The 23586-nt window shown below is 50.1% G+C and overlaps 2 protein-coding genes across 2 annotated transcripts in view; one reads left to right on the forward strand and one right to left on the reverse strand.

Moving 5' to 3' along the window:
* LOC135808426 (neuroendocrine convertase 2-like) overlaps positions 1-16186 on the reverse strand; it is a 20211-nt gene extending 4025 nt beyond the window's left edge. The window contains exons 1-10 of the mRNA XM_065321614.1: positions 15671-16186; positions 14749-14853; positions 13059-13178; positions 11480-11606; positions 10884-10921; positions 9237-9313; positions 8664-8925; positions 7747-7959; positions 5798-5898; positions 327-560 (exon numbers count right to left, since the gene is read on the reverse strand). Of these exons, the coding sequence (XP_065177686.1) occupies positions 327-560; positions 5798-5898; positions 7747-7959; positions 8664-8925; positions 9237-9313; positions 10884-10921; positions 11480-11606; positions 13059-13178; positions 14749-14853; positions 15671-15931 (1538 nt within the window). The 5' untranslated portion in view covers positions 15932-16186. The remainder of the gene's footprint in view (positions 1-326; positions 561-5797; positions 5899-7746; positions 7960-8663; positions 8926-9236; positions 9314-10883; positions 10922-11479; positions 11607-13058; positions 13179-14748; positions 14854-15670) is intronic.
* Positions 16187-19145: 2959 nt separating this feature from the next.
* On the forward strand, positions 19146-23193 carry LOC135808429 (uncharacterized). The gene is made up of 3 exons (XM_065321617.1): positions 19146-20066; positions 20785-20947; positions 22732-23193. Exons 1-3 carry the CDS (start codon positions 19739-19741, stop codon positions 22787-22789), a joined length of 549 nt encoding a protein of 182 aa, XP_065177689.1. The 5' UTR covers positions 19146-19738; the 3' UTR covers positions 22790-23193.
* The last annotated feature ends 393 nt before the right edge of the window (positions 23194-23586 follow it).

The raw sequence follows: 23586 nt of genomic DNA on the forward strand, positions 1-23586 counted from the left end.
CTGCCAACTGACTGTGTATTGAGCAGGGAGTGGTGCTTTCTTGAAGGTTTGCCGAGTGCAAGGTTCGACAGGCTTCTCATGAGCTCCAGACGCAGTCGTGAGTCAGTCAAGTGTCAAGTCAGTCGGCAGGAAGCGCGAGCTCCGACGATTGGAGCAGACACTTTCTTCACTAATCACCGCCGATGTCGCAACATCTTTCGCACTGTAAACAGTTCATATTGTTTTTTTTCTGCTCCCAAACATGCATCCTGAGATTGTGTACTGTGCCAGATCAAGGCCTTTCTACGCCATTGCCATAATCGTACCATGTTCACGGCATAACTCACCTTGGTCCAGCAAGTCTCCATGGCAGCACACAGCCCTGCAGCTCGGGGACACTGGTCCATTTCGTTGCCATGGCTATCATGGCCGACGTGTTGAGCAGTCCAAACCCAAAGTACGGGGAGAAGTGGAATCCGGCAGCGTTGCGTTGCCATGCCATTTTGACGCTGTGTTCCAGTGTGACGTGATCTGCAGTCAGCGCTACGATGTGCTGCACGTCGCGTAGGCTTAGAGTGGGTCTGGGTGGATACATTGAGAAACACACATATGCTTTCATCCAAGCGCGCACACGCATGCACACACTCATACACAACCATTGTAGTGTATTACATAATTTGTACATGATCAGGTGCCTGAGAAATTATACAGTAGATCTAGCCACCATACAACCCGCGAATAGCAAAAGGAGTTTTTGGCACAACATTCCGTTCAGGGCTGAATTGAAATTAGTACAAGTCAGACATTGCTTAACCGCACACATCCGTTTTCCACGAAAGTATCCGGATAGACGAGGGAACCGGATAATCGAACACAGGTTTTGTTGGATGCATCACGTATGCTGTACATCTGTAACCAGCTATTTTCTTCCGGATGGCGAGGGATCCGGATAAGCGAGGACCGGATAAGCCAGGTCTGACTGTACATTGGTATTTTGACATGTGATGCTCTCTTCACTACGGTGTTCTTGCCTGGTTGAACCAGGTACTACAGTCCATTCATCGGAAACAGTCCCGCTGGCTTTTGAAAGTTCGACTTCGGCCGAATTGAGGATCAAAAACCCACTTTAAATCCCATTAGCCCCATCCCTCACACAAACAAGTCAACAAAGAGGCATCTTTGGATTGAGGAGTGCTGGTTTCGAAACAACTGGTTTGAAGCTCAAAGTAGAGCTGGTGTTAGCTCAGAGCAGAGCTGCTGTTAGCTCGAAGTAGAGCTGCTGTTAGCTCAAAGTAGAGCTGCGGTTAGCTCAAAGTAGAGCTGCGGTTAGCTCAAAGTAGAGCTGCGGTTAGCTCAAAGTAGAGCTGCGATTAGCTCAAAGTAGAGCTGCTGTTAGCTCAAAGTAGAGCTGCTGTTAGCTCAAAGTAGAGCTGCTGTTAGCTCAAAGTAGAGCTGCTGTTAGCTCAAGGTAGAGCTGCTGTTAGCTCAAAGTAGAGCTGCTGTTAGCTCAAAGTAGAGCTGCGGTTAGCTCAAAGTAGAGCTGCGGTTAGCTCAAAGTAGAGCTGCTGTTAGCTCAAAGTAGAGCTGCTGTTAGCTCAACGTAGAGCTGCAATGCTAAATGGATGTAATATAGCGCAAGGCAGAGCCGCAGCAAAGAGCTAGATAACACCAGTTGTGAGAGTGGACCCGGTTAGTGGGTACGATAATATTATGATGGTGTGAATAAGTTGGATAGGGAGGGATGGTGGGAAAAGAAACACTGCTGAAGCACGATCCGTTGTCTGGAAGAGCACAACAGGGCAAGCAAGATTTGTTTTTCTTTTCCGCAAAAATGGGCTGGTGCCATTTGTGATTACGCAGCAAAACAAAGCGCATGACGTCAGTCTTGAATGCAGTACAAAGCAATGCAGTGCAGTGTGTGCGCTAGTTCGGATTGTTGCTAACAAGTACTAGCACAGCTAGTACACCATTAGCCCCATCCCTCACACAAACAAGTCAACAAAGAGGCATCTTTGGATTGAGGAGTGCTGGTTTCGAAACAACTGGTTTGAAGCTCAAAGTAGAGCTGGTGTTAGCTCAGAGCAGAGCTGCTGTTAGCTCGAAGTAGAGCTGCTGTTAGCTCAAAGTAGAGCTGCGGTTAGCTCAAAGTAGAGCTGCGGAGTTAGCTCAAAGTAGAGCTGCGGTTAGCTCAAAGTAGAGCTGCGATTAGCTCAAAGTAGAGCTGCTGTTAGCTCAAAGTAGAGCTGCTGTTAGCTCAAAGTAGAGCTGCTGTTAGCTCAAAGTAGAGCTGCTGTTAGCTCAAGGTAGAGCTGCTGTTAGCTCAAAGTAGAGCTGCTGTTAGCTCAAAGTAGAGCTGCGGTTAGCTCAACGTAGAGCTGCTGTTAGCTCAAAGTAGAGCTGCTGTTAGCTCAAAGTAGAGCTGCTGTTAGCTCAAAGTAGAGCTGCTGTTAGCTCAAAGTAGAGCTGCTGTTAGCTCAAAGTAGAGCTGCTGTTAGCTCAACGTAGAGCTGCAATGCTAAATGGATGTAATATAGCGCAAGGCAGAGCCGCAGCAAATAGCTAGATAACACCAGTTGTGAGAGTGGACCCATGAAACCAGCACTCCGTTAGCTAAGCACTATTGACGCACAGCAAGGGTCAATTAATGTCAGCACAGGCAAGCATTGCGCAGCTAGAGTTCAGTAGCTCATTACTCACCCGAGTTGGGGATCATGGCATCCATGGCACGGCAGCAAGCCGGGACGATAGCTGGCGCTATGCGCTTGTTGTAGTCTGGATGTAGCATAGACACGCATCGCTCTTTCCACTGACCTGCCACTCGGAAGAAGGAGTCGGGGGCACTAGCCATAGCAGCGGTGGTGGCTACACCAATGTGGACCGAATGCCCGGAGTAGTTCGACTGGGATGGTACACCGGCCGCAGCGACAAGAGACCATACTGTTACTGTGAATGACTGCCTGGTCAGCTGCTGTCTGTTCGAGAGTACGAACAAGAGTTGCTCCGGTCCCTCGCGACGAGTGACAAATGGGTAGCTAACAATGGCACGGACCGGGCAGTACGGGGGTACAGACGGGCCAATGTCACTAGTAACGCCTTTACCGAATGGGTCCGTCTTGGATGAAAGCAGGAAAGAGTTGCAGGCGTCCGTCACCAGGGGAGCTAGTACAGCCCGTGTGATGCCATTAGTGAATTCAGCGCACCGAAGAAATCCAAAGAAGCAGCATGGCGGCTTGGTAGAGCAGCTTGTCATGGCCATTCACAGTTCAGGGCACGCTGATCATAGTTCACGCATGAATGTGTGTCCAGGAACGATGACTCGGGCAGCAAAAGTGAGCTTCCCCAGGAGGGACTCGAGTTGACGCTGGCCGATGCTGCGCTCGCTGATAGTAGCCATGAGTGGCGCACGGATCTCGGACAGCTTGTCCTCTGGTAGCCGAGCTTCGTGGCGTTCGCAGTCTAGGACAATACCAAGGAAGGTCAATGATGGTGATGGCCCTTTGAGCTGGGATGGAGCAAAGAGGAGTGCCGAGATACGTGAACGCCCGGAGGGGGATGGTGAGTTGCTGGTTGGCTGCAGCCAAACCAGTGGAGATATCGAGAAAGTCATCGAGGTAGTGAAGCCGGTGATCTATAGCAAACTCGTGCTGCATGATCCAGTTGACTGCTGTGGCTACTGAGTCAAAGACGGCTGGGCTGGAGCGGAGGCCGAAAGGCAGAAAGCGCTCGTAGTAGTAGGAGCCTTCCCAGCGAAGTCCTGACGGCGGACTGGGATTTGCCGAAAAGCACTGCGTACATCGAGCTTGGACAAATACACAGGCTGTGGGCATGACATGATGATGTTGATCGCGTTGTCAATGCTCGCGTAGTGCAGAGAGAGCGGCTCGGCAGGAATGCTGTCGTTCGCGCCGGTGCCTTCCGGACTAGACAGATGGTGGATCATTCGCGGCTTGCCGTTCTTTTTGGGGATGGCACCAATACCAGAGCGGCGCATGAACTGAAATGGAGGTGACGGAAATGGGCCTGTGGTCTCGCTGCGGTCGCAGGAAGCAGCTAATTGCTCGGATATAAATGCCGAGTGAGTGAAAGCCAATGGTAGATTATTAGAGAAAACCGAAATGTCGTGTTGGCCGGCAGATCCAAGAGTAAAGCCACGGCGCAGGCCATGGAGAACATACGCAACACATGATTGATCTGAGTGGTTACGTAACAGGCGGGCAAAGTGGTCAGCTAGCAGTGTGGTGTCTGCAGAGTGTATAGGAAAGAAGCTACGTACCGAGTCAAGCGATTCAGTAGCCATTCTGCTAGGAGCGGCGGGGTGGCCGATTGGCTCCGCGCTGCTGCTGCTGGTTGCACATGATGCATGGGTGGTCCTTGCCACACTGGCTGCAGGTGTGGGAGAAGCGGCACGACGACGAAGAACAGCGACCTCCATTGAAGTTGCGGCAGATTTCTTGGCCGTCGCTGGTATGGTTGCGACCACTGGAGGTAAATGCTGCTGGCTTCGGGACGAAAAGGACACAAACCGCCCCTGGATGGACCGTCTTACATTGAGCGCATTTTGGGTGTGCATGGCCTGTGACGGCTATCTGCCATAGGTTCACGTCGATGGTGTCCAACCTCTTCGTGCCTGGTTACTGGGCCACGAGCATCCGCAGCTGGCGGTCGTACTCTAGCCACGCGCTTGGGAAGAACTGGCAGTTAGCAGTCAGGATCAACTGCTGGTACGCAATCAGTTCAGCAGTGCGGTGTAGGGCAGCAGCCGTGATAACAGACATGTATGTGGTCCATGCCTCGAGCCGGGTAGCTACATGTGTAATTATCGTGAACCTTGCGACGCACCTGCTTCGCGTCATCCGACTCAACGATATTTAGCTGGCTATCGTTATTCGGGCTGTGCACCAGCCGGAATGTTGGGCCGGAAGTGTGCAAGAATTTCAGGCAACAAACTTGAAAAATCTACGAACTCCCCTCGCAAGATACGTTCTTGCACAGCCTTGGGCACAGCTGGTGCAGGTGGCTGATCGGGTGGGTTACAGGAGCTTGGCCTGGCGTAGTGGCGGCAGCTGCCGCATTGCCTTGGCCTTGGGTGAGGAGCGGCACAGTGCTCTCCGATAATGATAAAATGGCGGCCGACAAAGCCGACTACACCTCGTCCCGTACGGGAGCGCAGAGATCCGTTGATGAGCCCGCGTCACCTGAGCTGGCGGAGGAGGCATTGGTGCACGTCGGGCTTCTGGGCTCGCGAGCCGTGTCCGCACTGTCATGTTGCTGGTTCTCCTGGCCGGAGCAGACCTCACTACCAAGGGCTAGTTGTGCCAGCAAACGGTCCTGTAAAATACTTTTACTAAGTTTCCTTTCGGATTCAAGCCGCGCTGAGAAGGCTCGCCGCGGAGGGCTTGGCAAGGCATTGCCTTGACAGTGTCGACAGTAAGGTCAGACATACTGAAGAAATACAGTGTCGAGGTGACACTCGGGCTGGCAGCAAAGCTACGAAAGGAAAAGAAACACTGCTGAAGCACGATCCGTTGTCTGGAAGAGCACAACAGGGCAAGCAAGATTTGTTTTTCTTTTCCGCAAAAATGGGCTGGTGCCATTTGTGATTACGCAGCAAAACAAAGCGCATGACGTCAGTCTTGAATGCAGTACAAAGCAATGCAGTGCAGTGTGTGCGCTAGTTCGGATTGTTGCTAACAAGTACTAGCACAGCTAGTACACCAAAAAATGGGTTTGGGATCTGCTTCTTCATACGTTTTACCACGGCATATCTGTCCCAATTTTGTAAAACCTGGCTGTAGTAGAAGAGAATGTGGTGACTCACCTTGCCTCCAACAACAGTGCTAGAATACCTGCAGCCATGGGTGCAGCTGCTGATGTGCCGCTGAAATCATCCATGCACCCGCTGTGCAGGTCTGTGCTCACCTGGATAGGAAAATCGAGCGCATGAACGGACGCAAATATACGCACATGGGTGCGCGCATCATCTGTCAATACAGTACTTTTAAAAGTTAAAAGTAACTTTGCCTATTTGTCTTACGCTCGGCGATTGTGTCCGGAAACAACACTAAATCTTGGGACGGCGTTGAGGGCAGGCAAAACATCATACTGTAAACTGCCTTATGCTGGCGACGTATTTACCGTATTATCTCTAATATAAGCACGGTCCTTTATTTTTTCAATGTACCTCCGCCCCGTGCTATTAATGGAGACGTTCCTTTATTGGAGACTGTTCCATTATTATTTCAACCTCATTTCAAAGGCATGTTGCCATGCCAAATTCATATCAGACACACACATTTCAGGGGGGGGGGGGGGGGGTTTCGCCGGCACAGACAATGAATTTACACAGTGTGCTTATAATGGAGACTGAGCACTTTATTTTTTGAATGCCGCCCCAAGGTGTTCTATTATTGGAGACGTGCTATTATTGGAGACTGTGCTTATATTAGAGATAATACGGTATGTTCGTGATCTTTTTAAGGAGGGCTTAGCGCAAATGCTAACCAGCGCAACATGATACTTCAACAGTGTGCATGCGTGCGTGCGTGGGTGTGTATGTACGAAGTATGTGTCAGTGTGGACAATGTATGTGGCCACAGTACTTCGCGAACATTTTTTTTCATGCCACCCAGCTAACTTTAGGGTTCACGGATTGGCATGCTAGCGTCGCCAGCTACATCATGCACATGACAGGCGCGTGCATATACTGTCCCACACAATCGGTCAGTGCTCAAATCGCATTTTCCCATCAATATCACTCACTTTCAACTCTACGGGATTCATTACGGTTGGCTCAAACTGCCTGAATTTTTGAATCCACACGCACGAAAGACGTTCCAAGACTTCCACCGTTCGTATTTTTTCAAACGAGTTCCGGGTTTTCCAGTAACTTTGGCCAAAGTTCGGCTAAAAAAACAGGGGGAGCCGTTGCGTTTCCGTAAAATACTGAACGGTAGAAGGATAGCCAAGGTCGAGAGCAAAACAACAAGCCATTATTTGTCAAAATCGAACAAGAAACGGCTCAGCGCATCTATTTTCCGTGCACGCGCGCGCGTACTTTGGCTGACAAGGTGTGGAGAATTTCTGAAGAAGAAGAATAACAAGAGCAGCAGCGCTCGGAACAGCCGTGCTGGATACTTCCAATCCCGACGATGGAGCGTGTTGGCTGTCGTGAGCTGCTGAAACGACCATGACATTTCTTTTTCTTTGTATACCCTACATATCTTGACGTGCCCTAGCTCAGTTTCGGCCTCTTTACAGGAAGAATATTTTCTTCCATGGCATCAGCGGCCAAACAGCAAGAAGAGCAACAGATCGAGATTTGCAGGGCAAACAAAGGATGCGTGCAGCTACATCTAGTCGGGTTCGATGCAGCTGCGCTTTGCCAGAACCTCAGCAGATAAGAAAAGACGACAGAGTGTCTCAGATGGAACTGGATCTTTCGCCAAGACCGCCACCGCCGCCATCATCAAGTCCAGGTCAGTCAGAAAAATACAAAGCCCGAGTGAAGTGAAGCCACTGAAGCCAAGGAAAAATTCAAAAGTACGCTCTCCGGCTAGACTTCGAGTCGATATTTTTTTACTTCGATAGGCGCTGTCGCGGCCTGTACAGGCTGTAGCGCGCGCCCATAATCCAAAATGGAGGCGCACGTGACGGGTGCTTTTAGTGGCAAGCCGTGAACCCTAAACTTTTAAAAATGGTGAAACTTTAGTGAAGCGTCTATCAGGCGACTGCTTGCAGTATGGTTACCAATGACATCATGGTACTCACTATTCCGGCCTCTCTATCGTAACCACTGCTGAATGCCGACGCCAGCACTGAAGAACATGCCTCTGCATACCATGGCGCCTTGCCCGTCTGTGTCACTGCCGATATGGTCAGAGTGAATCGACTGCTGGCGTACCCATCGTACGCACAGCTATCACCCGCATAGCCACCATTGCCCGATGCGAACACGTAGAGATTGCCGAGGCCGGCACGACCCTGGGCGGGGCACAATGAACACAACATGTGTGCACACAAAGTTCATGTTGAGATGTGCGCACATACATAAGACGTACACACACGCACACATACACACAAGCACACACACACACACATACACACACACACTTCCCAAACGTTTATCGAAATTGTCCACAATGCTTCAGTCCTATCAGAACTGGCTTGATTGGCCAAGACCTCCATGGTCCAGAGTTTTCACCACCAACATGTACCGTATTTCCCCGATTATAAGTCGCACTCAATTATAAATCGCACCCCCATTTTCAGGTTTGAGCAATATCGATTTGATCATGTATTGACCGAAGTTCAGTAGTAAGTCATGCATGATTGTACGTCGCACCCCCTTTTCACCCTTGATTTTTACTGTACAAAGGTGCGACTTATATTCGGGGAAATACGGTATTATTATCATGACAACACAAATGCACTGCATGTGAGTTCCCTCCTTGTGCAGGTATTGACAGTGGTCCACCTATTTGTGGCATGGCAGCACCACCGTGGCGTTTGCCTTAGAGGCGCCGTGAAGCCGCAGTGCCTCCACAGTCAGCGGTCCGGGTCCGTCCAGGTCCTTGCCATTGACCTTTGGTCAATTTGTTATTTATCACAAATGCACTGGATGTGAATTCCCTCAACGTAATACTGTGGACCACTTATTCGGGGCACGAAAGCACCACTTTATTTACCTTAGAAGCGCCGTGCAGCAAGGCCTCCACAGTCAACGGTCCAGGCCCATCCAGGTCCTTGCCATTGTCCCGTGGTCCCCAGCTAGACGAGAAAATATCAATATCATGAACGCGATGGACCAGTGCAGCTGCCTCCAGTATGTCCATCTCAGGGCCATCAATGACTCGGATAGCACCGAATGTGACGTTTGGAGCGACTCCGCTGCCGCACACAGAGTTGTTTTGTGCGGATGCGGTAATTCCGGCGCAGGCTGTGCCGTGTCTGAAGAAAGAACATATTCAAATCAAGCTAGCTGTGTGTGATGGGTGTGTGGGTGTGATGGGTGTGTGGGTGTGTGGGTGTGCGGGTGTGTGTGTACGTGTGTGAGTGTGTGTGTGTGTGTGTGTGTGTGTGTGTGTGTGTGTGTGTGTGTGTGTGTGTGACAGTTCTTTTGTGACGTACTTGACATGTATACATGGCAAACACGGATGCACAGCCCCTTGCCATCCCGTCATGTATGCACAGCCCGTAGGACCCTAGCCATCACACATCAGCAACAACGTATGACCCTAGCCATCACCCCCGTCACTCACTTGTTCCGGTCATCTTTGGTGTAGCGAGGTAGCGGGTTGTAGTCAGCTGAATTCAAGTCCACACTGATATCACGTTCCTGCACACACACGCACGCATGCACGTGCACACACACACGCACGTGCACACACATGCCCGCACATACGCGCGCGCGCTCGCACACGCACGCACACACACACACACACACACACACACACACACAGAGCCGGTTGCATTGCAGTGATACAGAAAACTCAACAAAGTCCAGCAACAGTGCATAAGAAGGCTTACTGCATTTTCCGGAGTATACACCGCACCCCCAGTTTTTCTTCCACGAAATACGGGCATCTATCATATTTATCACCGTTAATTTGACCATCGGAGTATAAAAGCCGCCCCCTTTTTGGGGCAAATTTGAGTGTTCAAAGTGCGGCTTATACTGCGGAAAATACGGTAGTTGTCAAGAACCCTTACAGTTGAGTGTTGCTGAGTGTCATGCAAGATAACAGAACAACATAACAACGGCCACCCACACAGAAGTCAGATTGTTCAGCTTCAACTCAGAGTGTTACTGTGCTGGGCTAATCATCAGTCAACAACACCAGGGGCGTCGCACACGACACGGTCACTACGGTATTGACCGGACCACTTTTTGCCCCAGATACCCCGTGAATCAACAAAATACACTGATCCGGGATGTAAAATTCCAAATTTTCGGCTCAGCCACCACTCCCCCACAAGTAACTTGTACCGTTTCAGATGGCTGACCGTACCACACTAAAATACCTTCCGATGCCCCTGAACACAGTAGTTGAGTTCATGAAGGCAATCATTAGCTTCACCCATGGACAGGTGAAACCTCATATCATAATAGTTACCAACATGCCCGGCCGCCGCCAGGCATATCACAATCTTCAAATGTACAGTGTGATCGGGCGCCCGTAGAACACTTCGCCGAAGAACAGGCTGCAAATGGCCCAGATGTAAGCAGGCGCGTAGCACCGGCGTTAGAAGTGGTTCGGCCGGAGAGGGGACAGGGGGGGGGGGGGGGGGCGGGTTACCCGGGAAATTTGTGAACTCGTTGTGCAAAATCCTGCATTCTGGGCGTGGTCGGGCGAAAACGTGGTCAGGCCAAACCCGGACCGGCCGGACCTGCTGCTATGCCCCTGGTAAGAACAATCCCGGCTAGAGTTGCAGAACTAAGAACACATGTACTGCTTTTTATGTGATGTGATCACATCGCACGATGCGATCCATGATCGCGGAATAAGAACAAAACGACTAAAATTTGAACATTTTAGAACAATGCCAGGCTGCACCTTGAGCTCCTCCATTCTTCGGCGCCAATCTTACGGTAGGTGGTCGCCCGAAACCCGCGGACATTTAATTGCAACACATTTGATGGCAAAGGTGACAACCGGTGCCGCAGATGGGATCACTGCTTTTAGGACAGTGGTTTTCTTGAGCAGGTCTTGGTCTGCAATACAGGCAGCAGGCATACCACTTTACCCCGACAGAATTGTATGGTTCTACGTTGTCACACAGGACGGAATTGCACAAGTGGAGAAAACACGTTTGCACGGTGCAGTGTTGCTTCCATTGTGCTAGAACGAATCATGCATTGCCGCGTACTGGACTTCAGATGTGGTACGCATCACGGCGATACTCACGTAATTGTCTACAAGATCCGGGTGCGTATACTCCACGCCTGCACAACACATACAAGAGAACATAGATGAAAACAAATGAAAATGCATTTACGTCCGGGCTGTACATATATTTTGTAGCGGAGTACCAACCACATGATCCACATGAAAGACCATTGAAGACAAATGACCTCTTCACAAATGAAAATAAATATTCGAAAGCAAGCATCCTTTGTACACCATGATGGCTGAATCTTGCCTGGCAAGGCAGCTCAATCAAGCACTGCAGACCCAAAGACGCAGCAAGAGTGCCTTAGCCCCAAGGGCAGCTCAAGTGCCTCAGACCTGGTGCATGAGTTCATTACACACTGACACTCTCTCTCTCTCTCTCTTTCTCTCTCTCTCTCTCTCTCTCTCTCTCTCTCTCTCTCTCCCTCTCTCTCTCCCTCTCTCCCTCTCTCTCTCTCCCTCTCTCTCGATCAATTGATCGAACACACACACACACACACACACACACACACACACACACACACACACACACACACACACACACACACACACACACACACAAGCACACGCACACACTCCTCGCCCCCATTGCCTTCCACTGAGAAACTTACCATCGTCAACAATAACAACCGTAACTCCGTGTCCGGTGTACCCATCTTGCCAAGCATCCACCACTTCCAGACTTCCCTCATACAATGACCTGAGGTTAGTGTTCAGCTTCTCATGTACTTCATCATTCTGCATAACACAAGCACACGAACACACGCACACACACACAAACGCACACACACACACACACACACACACACACACACACACACACACACACACACACACACACACACACACACACACACACCTTTGGACCTTTGGAAAGCCCATCGCCGAAGGCGATGATAGCTATTAGGCGAGACAGTAGTTCTTGTGTCGGGATAAATCATTCGGACGGCGAAAGTCGCGGCCGCAGACACAGTATGCTTAAATTCAGCGGGTAGTCTCGACTGATCTCAGGTCAAGGTGTGTGTGTGTGTGTGTGTGTATATGTGTGCTTGTGTTACACACACACACACACACACACACACACGCACACACACGCACACCTCACAATCATTGTTGGTGTCATTGTTCCACTGGACTTGGTGTTGCATCTACACCATTTCCCAGTCATTTGTTTTTTAAAGTAGATTGATGCCAGCGGATTCAACCCCTTTTCTCTGTACTGCGTTCACCAGTGAACACGGATCGAAACAGTCCACGATTGAGTAGGTGCATCAACCCTTGTGATAGACCTTGAATATGAATTTGTTCAAGGCTGAAGGGCTTCAGGAAGAGAAGAACCCATTCGGGGTGCTTGTTACCGGGCAGCCGTTCTAAACTTCATGAACAGTTCATTTTAAAAGATAAGAAAGGCTTTACCTGTCAATATCTGCCAGCCTGCTTCTCCGTGCTGTGTGTGGAATTGCTGTGTGTGGAATCGCGGTGTGTGGAATCGCTGTGTGTGGAATCGCTGTATTTGCGATATTCTTGGCTACCACTCAACACTCAGCGTGACTAGCTCTCAGTGTTCGCATTTTCAAGGTTTAATATCCACGGGAAGTTTCCAGCTCATAAGTGACACATGTTACGATGCACTGCATACATACAATACCATAGTGCCAACACCGTGCGGCATGTCAACCATGTACCAACCATGCACTGACATGTACCAACCATGCACCAACCATGCGCTGACATGTACCAACCATGCACTGACATGTACCAACCATGCACCAACCATGCACTGACATGCACTGACATGCACTGACATGGACCGACCGTGCACCGACCGCGCACCGACCGCGCACCGACCGCACACCGACCGCACACCGACCGCGCACCGACCGCGCACCGACCGCGCACCGACCGAGCACCGACCGCGCACCGACCGCGCACCGCCCGCGCACCGCCCGCGCACCGACTGTGCACCGACCGTGCACCAACCATGCACCGACCGTGCACCAACCATGCACCAACCATGCACCAACCATGCACAAACCATGCAGCCACTGTCAAGGCTATTCCGGTCAACTTGCCAGTAAAATGAGTGCAGCATTTAATCCATACATACAATGCCATGATGCTGCTTGTGCTGTGCATGCAAGTTGCACACACCATGCAGCAACTGCGGCAAACCAGGTTTGTTTCACTCACCAAATGCCATTCTTTCTCCCAGAGTGGATCCGACAAGGCAATGCCATCGGCAGGAGGAGACGGCAACACGGAGGAGCGTTTAGTCCGCCATATCAGATGTTGCTGTCTGAACCACACCACCTGTGAGTTAGAGGTACACCGATCGGTCAGAACAGGTGTAAGCAGAACGGAGTATAGCCACTTGTACATTGTTTGCAACATCTTCCTGACGAGATTGGCTCCTACCCTCCCCTGCAATACTCACTGCCTGTTATGGCTGGATATACATGTATCGTAAAACTATTCACGGATTGGCAAAAAAATGTTTTCTTTCATGCATAAGTATAACTGACTTTCTCAGCTACGGGAAATTCCCAATTGCAGACAATGCTTGGTCCCAAGCTGCCCAGATTAAGGGAGTTTTTCTCTGTACTGTCTGCGCAACTTGACAATGTCACTAACACAGTGTTGTTCTGTTTGCATACCAAGCACACCTACACTTTGTGCACAAGTCACACTCAATGCAGCACAACGGCAGCACAACGGCAGGACAACAACAAAAGAGACCAGACATCTTTCCGTAGCACTCATCAGACTAGCTTGAGCATTAATAATGATTCGCGGGATTCGCGTTGGCATCACTTGAATGTTCAGAAACACACAAACTAGCCTTCGCTTCCGCAGGCCACCACTATGCCTATGCCTTGTACACCTTAGTGGCAAATGCAGACCTCACAAGTGAGTCAGGGGAGAGTAGGCGAGTCTTTCAACGGAGCATTGACGGGACTATTTGTGGCCAGGACCCTAGGCATGCACTTTGTCAACACAGTAAAACCTGTCAATGCGACCACTCGGATAAGGCAACCACCTGTCCTAGAAGACCTCTGAAACCAGGACCAAGGGATGTTATTTCCAGTCAAACCACCCTGGATCCGGAGACCACCTGGTAACAGAGACCACTTTTGAAGATCCCTTGAGCGGTCGTCTTAGACAGGTTTCACTGTATATCAATTATATACATGGACAAGGTGGAACAAGACTTCGTTGCTGAGACTCGAGTTAGTGTGCAAGTAAGCTCTGTCCGTTCGGGCATTGAGCGCTGTGTAAGCAGAGGACCACGCCTAGGCTACAGTGTAGATCAAGTATACAGTGAAACCTGTTTAGGACGATTGCTCACAGGGACCTTCCAAATACGGTCACGGTGTACAGGTGGTCTCCTATTATCCACTGAGGCTCATTTGACTGAAAATCATATCCCCTGGTCCTGGCTGCAAGGGTACTGTGACTCTGGGACAGGTGGTTGCGTTATCCGAGTGGTAGCCTTGACAGGTTTTACTGTACAGTGAAACCTGTCTAAGGCGACCGCTCAAGGGACCTTCAAAACGTGGTCTCTGTTACCAGGCGGCCTCCTTATCCAGGGTTATTTGACTGGAAATAGCATCCCTTGGTCCTGGCTGCAGTGGTCTTCTGGGACAGGTGGTCGCCTTATCCGAGTGGTCGCCGTGAAACCTGGTTTAAGCGACCACCCCGCGGTGCAAGCAAAAGTGGTCGTTAAAGCCAGGCGGTCTTTATAACCAGGTCCCACATTGTCTGTGTAGGACTCTTGGTGCATGGAAAAACGGTCGTTAAGAGCAGGTGGTCGCTAAACCCAGGTTATACTGTGTACATGTATATGCAGTTCTCTGCAGAGTCTCTCCTGCACGCAACTTGCCTTTGGTTCTTGCTTTAGCTTGCCACTAATGTCAGCGGCTGCTCGGCGGCTCCTTGCTGCTACGCGGGTGTGGTCCCAATGGTAGATGTCTTCAAGGTATCCAACCTGCATGGTGTGGAAACAAGTACAGGCAACTGTGCATATAACGACACTCGGCGGCGGGGCATCAGAAAAGTGTCCTTATTCGCGAAGTGTCGTTATACCCGAAGTCCCATTATATGTATTACAGTTGGATGGGACTTTGCTCTGGGCATGGAAGTTCTGTCGTTATTCGCGAATTGTCGTTATATCCGCAGTCGTTATTAGCGAAGTTGACTGTACAGACATACACACAGTTGTGTGTGCGTGCGTGCGTGTGTGTGTGTGTGCGTGTGTGTGTACGTGTGTGTGCGTGTGTGCGTGTGTGTGTGTGTGTGCGCGTGCACGGGGGGGGGGGGAGGGGCATGGCGCAGGTAGATAATAGGGTGTATCCGGGCACCAAAGCAAGAGGAGTGACAGCGAGTGATGTTTCACGTGCATGGCTTTCCTTGACACCGGGGTATTTTGTGAGTGTACGCCCTACGAGTACGAGAGGTTGACTGTGCCGTGTTTTCATTACGTCGTAGTGAAGGCAGCACATGGCATCATGAACTTATAACCCGGAGATCAGAGTTGCACACTCTTGGCATGGTGATTGCCATGGAGTCTTGCTTGGTACCGCCATAACATAGTCTAGTCTACACCTACACTGCTAGGAACTGGGTAGTAGTGCCTGTGTGATTCTGGCTCTCAGATTTCGCCAAAGAGTCGTTCCATTAAAAATTGATGGGCCCCATCACCGCATTCCTTTATTTGCTTCAGTGCCTGGAGATACGTGGATTTTGTAGAGGAAAAACCCACACTGCACTTGGATTCACACATGCCATGCACACCACCTTAGTACCTGTCGAATGTGATCGAATCCGTAGTTTTCGGCCAGTCGCCTAGCGTCCCGCTCGCTCACATCACTACGAACCTGTACGGCCCAGGTGTCCGTATAAACTTTAACATCGCCTAGCGCTCCACTACTGCCACTGCCGTCTCCACCAACCGCTTCACTTCCAATGCAACGAGCAGCCAAAGTGCATAGAAAGACCAAGACAAGAGCGACAAGAAGAAGTTTGCAAATCCTCATCTTGCTAACAGCGCTGTTGCGGCGGAGCATCCGAGCATCCGCCGTGCTAATCAATGGAATCGCATCTCATTATCAGCTCCTATCTAGGGCTAGTCTCATGTTCGCGGGCGAACCTCCAGCAAGCACTGCACTGGTGTCCCCATGCAGGAGGACAAATCAGGCACATGATCCTTGCACTGCAAGATTGCCAAGAACATAAGTCGCCACTGAGCCCCATCTGGGAGCAGAGGAACACAAACTCGAAATGCTCACAGAACGGCTGTTTGCTGAGCGATCACCTCGCGAGTATTTAGCTTCCTGTTCAGCTCATTCCGGTGAGTTTTCCGCTGAAGTCTCAACAGTTTATTGTTATGGTCCCGTGACACAAGCGCAAACACTGACACCTCTGCGAGTCCAACCATCTGGTGCTGTCAACCATGCATGGTCATTGACATTGGTCACCTGCACCCGCCTGGCGAGCATGCACATGTGAACGCCGAAGATTCCATTTGGATTCTACACACACATCTCTCGACTGTCGAGAGACTCGAGGGGCCCGGGCTGGACATAAGATTAGTCATAATCTCATATCAATACAAGCGTTTATGATCGACAAGCTTGATACAAATCAAGACTCTTACCATATTATCTCTAATAATATAAGCACAGTCTCCAATAATAGCACGTCTCCAATAATAGAACACCTTGGGGCGGCATTCAAAAAATAAAGTGCTCAGTCTCCATTATAAGCACACTGTGTAAATTCATTATCTGTACTGGCGAAAAAAACCCTGAAATGTGTGTGTCTGACATGAATTTGGCATGACATGCCTCTGAAAATAATGAGGTTGAAATAATAATGGAACAGTCTCCAATAAAGGAACGTCTCCATTAAATAGCACGGGGCGGAGGTGCATTGAAAAAATAAAGGACCGTGCTTATAATAGAGATAATACGGTATCTGCCTTTTCGCAAGCGGAAGGACTTGCCGACCTACATTTTTTTCTTCGGGGTCGATCGTCGACTCGACGTCGTGGCGGAAGCTCGAAGGGATAGACTACAAGTCTCAAAGTGCCTACGTCTCGCCCGCTTCACTGCGCATAGCAACCGGACGAACATGTGGGAAATGAAGATGACTGTTGTTTGGCATGCACACGGCCACGGTCATCATGCTGCACAGACTTGCCAACCATAGCGCTTTTCCCGGTATACTACCGGGGGGGGGGGGGGGGGTTCACGGTATACTACCGGGGGGGGGGGTTCACGGTATACTACCGGGGGGGGGGGTTCACGGTATACTACCGGGGGGGGGTTCACGGTATACTACCGGGGGGGGGGGTTCACGGTATACTACCGGGGGGGGGGGGTTCACGGTATACTACCGGGGGGGGGGGGGGTTCACGGTATACTACCGGGGGGGGGGGGGGGGGTTCACGGTATACTACCGGAAAACTAGGGCAACTACCGGCACTGAGCCAGGAGTGTTAAAAAAAGAGGTTGTGTTGTGGCTAGTGTGACAAGGGCACATGCGGCCCTGCATTCGCAGAAAGACGCATGTAGAGGCTCAGGGGCGTGCTCGGCCCCCCAACTAGGGGGGTGCACGGGAGCCGAGGGGAGCCCCCACGGCAATTTTCTGCAATTATTTGTTTGCAACCTTTCTTGAATTTTAGAGCATATTTGCATACATTACAATTGCAATTACCCAGATTGAAAATTTTTGGGGGGTGCGCGTGCCCCCCGTGCCCATCGCCGAGCACGCGCCTGAGAGGCGATGTGATAAATGAAGAAACTCAGATTTCGGTCCCCCAATTCCCCCAATGAACATGTGACCCAGGACTCACCCTTGTTGGGAGCTCTGTAAGCCCTTTATTTGTTGGGAGCTCTGTAAGCCCTTTACTTGTTGGGAGCTCTGTAAGCCCTCTACTTGTTGGGAGCTCTGTAAGCCCTTTACTTGTTGGGAGCTCTGTAAGCCCTCTACTTGTTGGGAGCTCTGTAAGCCCTTTACTTGTTGGGAGCTCTGTAAGCCCTCTACTTGTTGGGAGCTCCAACCAAGTGTACTGACTACTGTAGTCACAGCAAAGTACATGTACGCCAAAAATTCTCGAAAACTTGGTTATAATTATGAATCAGGCTACATGCATGTACACTAATACCGGTTACCTGGTAATAGTAACAATAGTAACTGTAACCATAGTGGGACCATTGTTATTAGGCTAGGGCCTGTTTTGGACTTCCCACTCTAAATAAAGACTACAATAGCGAGGTTTTGCATTCCGAAATTCGGCAAAAAGATTCGGCACGCGGGAGCGAGGTCGAAAATGCACGCGAAGATTCGGCATGTTTGTTCGGAAAAAGCTCACTTTGCCGAAAATATTTTTCGGATGAATTTTCTGTAGAAGAGCGCCAGCGCGTGATTTATTCAAAGAGATTTCTTATCTCGGCATCGCTTCCCAGGCGTCTTTGGCGACATCAGCGTCGTCAGCTACCTCTGATTGCTCCTCCACTGCTTGTCTACTCTCTTTCGCCTGGAGTGTCCTCACCGTCATCTGTGTGGCTGAAAAGACTATGGCGATACTCATAAAATTTGACTTGGCCATGGAGTTGGTTTTTCTGAGGCGACTGAGGAGACAGGTCTGGCCCTCGGCTCTTAGGGCGATCAAAGTTCGTTGGAATCAGCAAGAATAGGAGCACGGGACAGGACGTTGCTGATGCCAGGGCTCACGAAATGAAAACACATCATTTTCGACTTGCAAAACAAACGTTGGTGCGAAAATTCGACATTTTGATGTTCGACAAATGACCGAAGAGCGCCGAACCGAAATTCGGAATGCAAAACCTCACTAATACAAACAACAAACAACCATGCTAACCAGGGAGTCGGGTATTTGACGACTCCCTGATGCTAACCTTGGCGGTGTTGTCATGGATACTTTTGCCAGTAACCTGGTCAACCAAGCTGCAACTGCAAGCGAGACTGGAGTTTGCAGCTGAGACAGGCACGTCTTCTGTGACGTCTACAACCATGACAACTGCACTCCTGGACGCGACAGCCACATGCACCCGATCAGCCGATCACCTTTTGATTACCATGATTACGGCTTATCTGACACCCAGTAGATCTGCTATTGACACCGCCTAGTCACAAACAGCTGTCTGACTCTCACTCCACACGAACCACAGTCGTGGAGTCAGAGTCAGTGTCAGTCAGAGTCAGTGGTCCATCGACGCATCGTGGTAGACTCTACACACTCATTTGAAAAAAGAGCAATGATCGCTTCTGTTTCATAATAATCATAATCGATTTAGCGTAACTCGTCGTAGTGCTGTTCATTGTAGAATATTGACATTAGAGGTCTTGGCTAGACCACACTGATCTCAGTGTTGAAATTACTGAGTGCCGCTGAGGTTTTCCATGGAGAAACTGCTGAGCACTGAGCCAGGCAGCCGAAGAGAGCAGAGTAGTCTAGTGCTAGTAGTATTTTGTTCGTGTTGTTGTACCAGTTCTGGTCTTCGTGGTGCATGGCATAGACTTTGTCACTTGGCAAAACGGTCGTACAAGTCCTTGGAATGTAACTAGTGATCGAACGCAGGCAGAACGCAGACTAATATTTTGAAGACAGTGCAGCTCAAGCAGATTCGCCGGCGGCCGGCGGCCAGATATCGCGCTGTTCAGCCTGATCTGAGTGAATTGAAACGCCACTCCAACGGAACTGTCGCTGACGCACGCTAGTGCACTCACGCGCCTCCAACCCACGTGTTCGGACTCCGAATCCCAAAAGTTTTTATTTGTTTGGTACCATAGTATTATTGAATTATATTGTCGCAGTGGTAGCAATCAGATCAGTCGCTATCCGGGAGATGGCTGAAGCTGGCGGTCCCACATGGCCACCGGACTACGCAGCGCAACACAAACGCGATGCATTCGCCGGTTTCAGTCGCCACCAGGCAGATGCGGTGCTGAAAGCAGCCAGCAGGAATCCACCGCGCAGCGAGGTGACGTGGGTGCACAAGACACACTGCAAGAACGACGAGAGGTCCGTGTACCCAGCGCGCACAGTGAAGCCAATGGCTGAGAAGTACCCACCGCCTGAACCAGTTCCCAAGTACTGGGTGCAGGTGCCCGACGCACAGCTGGGAACCTTCTCCAGAGAATCTGAGGAAACCATGCACTACCGATCATGCCAAGGTAAGCGTAGATCTACCTGCTAACCAGCCCGATTGGGCTGTGACTGTCCTGAATATCTAGACTGGTAATCGGTAATAGGCACCCACAAGTGCATTTGTCGCGTGCCTCGCAGCTGCGGTGCATTTGTATACATTTTCATACCTACATGTAGGGATGTCATTGTCCCAACATCAGGTTTGCAAAGGTTGACAGGTATGGGTAAGCGATCACACTATAGTCAGTATGGAGGTTTTGAGGTTACATCATCGATTGAGATACTTTGGCAAAGTCACGGCACAGCGATGCATTAACTAAAGCGAACCTATCACCTCCGTTGACTTAGCTCCCATAAGCGAATCCGCCAACTCACATGCACATGTAGCGACCATACGAGTAAGCGAATCATCCCCTCCCCCAACACTCACACATGCACACACACACACATCATACACACACACACGCACGGGCAGGGTCCACAACAGGATCAGCAGAAGATGCATGGATAAGCGAAGGCCGCACTTCGTTACAAGTACATGCGCACAACATGTCTGAACTGCTGCTCTACAACGGGTTAGTGAAACGGGGCTGGGGGAACTGATTGTGAAGAATTTAACCGATGTATATGTATGGACGTCTCTGGCCGTATTCTATCCCTGTAGATACATGTGCTAGATTCCCTTACCATCTCATACCCAATATACACTATAGTACACACATTGTCTGTGTCTTCTTTGCTCAGGCACTCGCTGTGAGGAGTGGTCATCCGTGCGGGAAATGCTGCCGTCGCAGGGATTTCCCCTGCCGCATTTGCAGAAGAAGTGGGGCACGTCTGGCACAGAGCCGCCGCCGAACACATCGAAACGCACCAAACGTTTCACGCACTTCAACAGCACAAACACTGGGTAAGGGGCTCTGTCATGGTCTGAACTTAAAAGTACAGTCAACTTTGCGTATAACGACACTCGGCGGGGCATCAGAAAAGTGTCCTTATTCGCGAAGTGTCGTTATATGTATACAGGTAGTATGGACTTTGCTCTGGGCATGGAAATTCTGTCGTTATTCGCGAATTGTCGTTACATCCGCAGTCGTTATTAGCGAAGTTGACTGTGCCTAAAATATTATAATTATGTCCAGGCCAGCAGCAGTATGGCATCTGGACCATCCATAGCTGCCCCATTCTCGTGAAGCGGTCCCGAAAATTGCCTGCTTCCTATCATAACATGGAAAACTGTGGGCACAAGTTACGCGATCGAGTCCACCAACTAAACCAGATTTTTGAACAGTCAGACGTGCACAATCTAGCACATAACTGACCAGGCGAACTGAGACATTCCACGGCAAGAAAGTCAGCTTAAGCACTGCTCGATAGCGCTAAACCAACGGCCTTCCAACTTGGAAGGTTCATGGATATCAGTGCTAATTCCAAAGTGGGGCTAACCATCTGAGTTCTTAAAATACTTCATAGTGTATTACCTTATCCTTTCCTCCACCGGAAACGCCTCATGGACGTTTTCCTGGCTTCTTCGGCGCTACTCAGGTGTTGTTGCAATGCTGAGTCCTATGGGATGCAAGAAGAAAATGCACTACATTTCCCAATGCTTTCGCTGCCAGCGCGCGCACACGCGCACACACACACACACACACACACACACACACACGCACATATACCTCTACCGTCCTGTAGGGGACACAAAGGCCGGTGAGGTTCCACTCCGTACTTGTTTCTACAGGTAGTACTGTCGCGGACATGGAAATCCGGTCGCACGTCTAGCGGCCCCAGGGCGCTGGCCGTGCAGCCATGGCATACATTATTACGCGCTGCTGCTGGTCGCATCGTATCAACATGTGCACTGCATGCAACGACTTCGTTCTGTACGCGCTGAGGGCGCCGGCCCCGGTCAATCGACTGGATTTCCATGTCCGCGGCAGTATTTTTAGTAATACATTGAAGCAGTGCTGTATAAACTGTGAACTGAATATGCACCCCGGGTAGAACACCCCGGGTAGAACACCCCTTGGGATGTACAATAATTGTTTTCTATTTTTTGAGAACCCTACATAGGAATGCTAGTGCAGTAGTCATTTCACCCTGGATATTAGAACTTGTATGCAGTATCTCAGCTATGCACAGTGATGCTCAGTGCTGCTCAATGAGATCCGATCGCAAGACTCAAGTCTGTACCCTGCGCCAGTGCCCCTGCCCGGTGTTCGCAGGTCTGGCTGAGGGCTGCGCATTGACCCGCATCATGATGGGATTTCAATGAGCTGCACTGTAGTACGGCATTTTCACGCCCCGTTCGGTTGCGGGTACATCAGTATTTTATACTGAAGTTTCACTGCACGAGTGCCTGTGGTAACTCTGTCCTGCCATAGTCGTGGGCGACAACGCAACAGATAAAACATAGTGTCTCCATGGTGGAGGCATTGCTAGGTATGATTTGTTGAAGGCTCCTTGTAACCGTTAGTAGTGCGGGTACTGCTCAATGAAATCCGATGGCATGAGCCTGAGTTCCGAGCTGCACCAGTTCACCATCCCAGTGTTCACAGGTCTAGGGCTGCATAGCGCCCAGCGTGGCATTGGCTCGCTTGATCGGATTCCATTGAGCAGGACTGCACTAGTTGGTACATGTGGTTAGACTTTGTTTGACTGTGTTCTGTCCGCTCTGGACCTTGTCTGATCCTGCAGGTACATGGATGATGTGTATGTGAACAACAAGCATGCCAGAACTCCCTGGTCACCGTGAAAGCATCGCGACTCGGTGGATAGACTGGCTGGAATGCTGAGTTGCAGCGCCAGCCCTGACTCTACGGCCGTTCAGCTTGGAGTTTCTGTAATGGCTGCTTGCTGCCACCCAGCCTGGGGCTTGTGCAGTAAGGGTTGTGTGTGTACTGTCGACCCGATCATCAACAAACTACTTTGAAGTATCCGTGTGATAGCTGATGTCAGCGAGATTTAATTCAGTTTTGTATGCCATAATTGTAGTTTGTGGACCAGTATTATCAGAGTTTGGTCTAAAATTGTGGTAGCGGATTATAAATGTATTTTTTGATGTCGCAAACATCCGTTTCTTGAACAGAAATGGAAGTTTTTAAAAGACATTTCTGTCTTTTCTATTATTGAGAGCATGTCGCACCGTTATGAGTTGAATTAGGCGCGTACTGCTTCTGTCCCAGCTCATTGTTTCATACACGAATAATTAGTGTCGTTTGTGCTGCTTGATGCACTTGTCAGTGCCCACACACCGCCAATGCTGTCAGTATGTGGAGCCGACTCTGTTTCCGTGTGTTGCCCATAGCTGGCAGTCAGTTCGAATTCGCTCACTCCCTGTATCACTATAGTGCGGTTCAAAAGTATAGACCTCTGGTTTCAAGGAACAGTTTAAAGGGTAAGTTAAGGCAAAAATTAAAATTTCACCAGTTGTAGTCTTCGGGGTGCTGAGTCGAATGGTCGTGGTCCGAGGAAGCTGAGACGCTCCCTTCCTACTTGAATCCCAATCGAACTCGCGCACTTCCACCGAAACTGGGTGACTGCGCCCTACTA

This window comes from Sycon ciliatum, chromosome 2 (genome assembly GCF_964019385.1).
Source record: "Sycon ciliatum chromosome 2, ocSycCili1.1, whole genome shotgun sequence".
NCBI classification, from domain to species: Eukaryota; Metazoa; Porifera; class Calcarea; order Leucosolenida; family Sycettidae; genus Sycon; species Sycon ciliatum.

Excerpts from the sequence above, each read along its gene's own strand:
- LOC135808429 (XM_065321617.1), top strand. The coding sequence starts at position 19,739 with ATGGCTGAAGCTGGCGGTCCCACATGGCCACCGGACTACGCAGCGCAA. Across the intron at positions 20,067-20,784 it reads GCACTACCGATCATGCCAAG|GCACTCGCTGTGAGGAGTGG; the intron begins GTAAGCGTAGAT and ends TTCTTTGCTCAG. Across the intron at positions 20,948-22,731 it reads TTCAACAGCACAAACACTGG|GTACATGGATGATGTGTATG; the intron begins GTAAGGGGCTCT and ends CTGATCCTGCAG.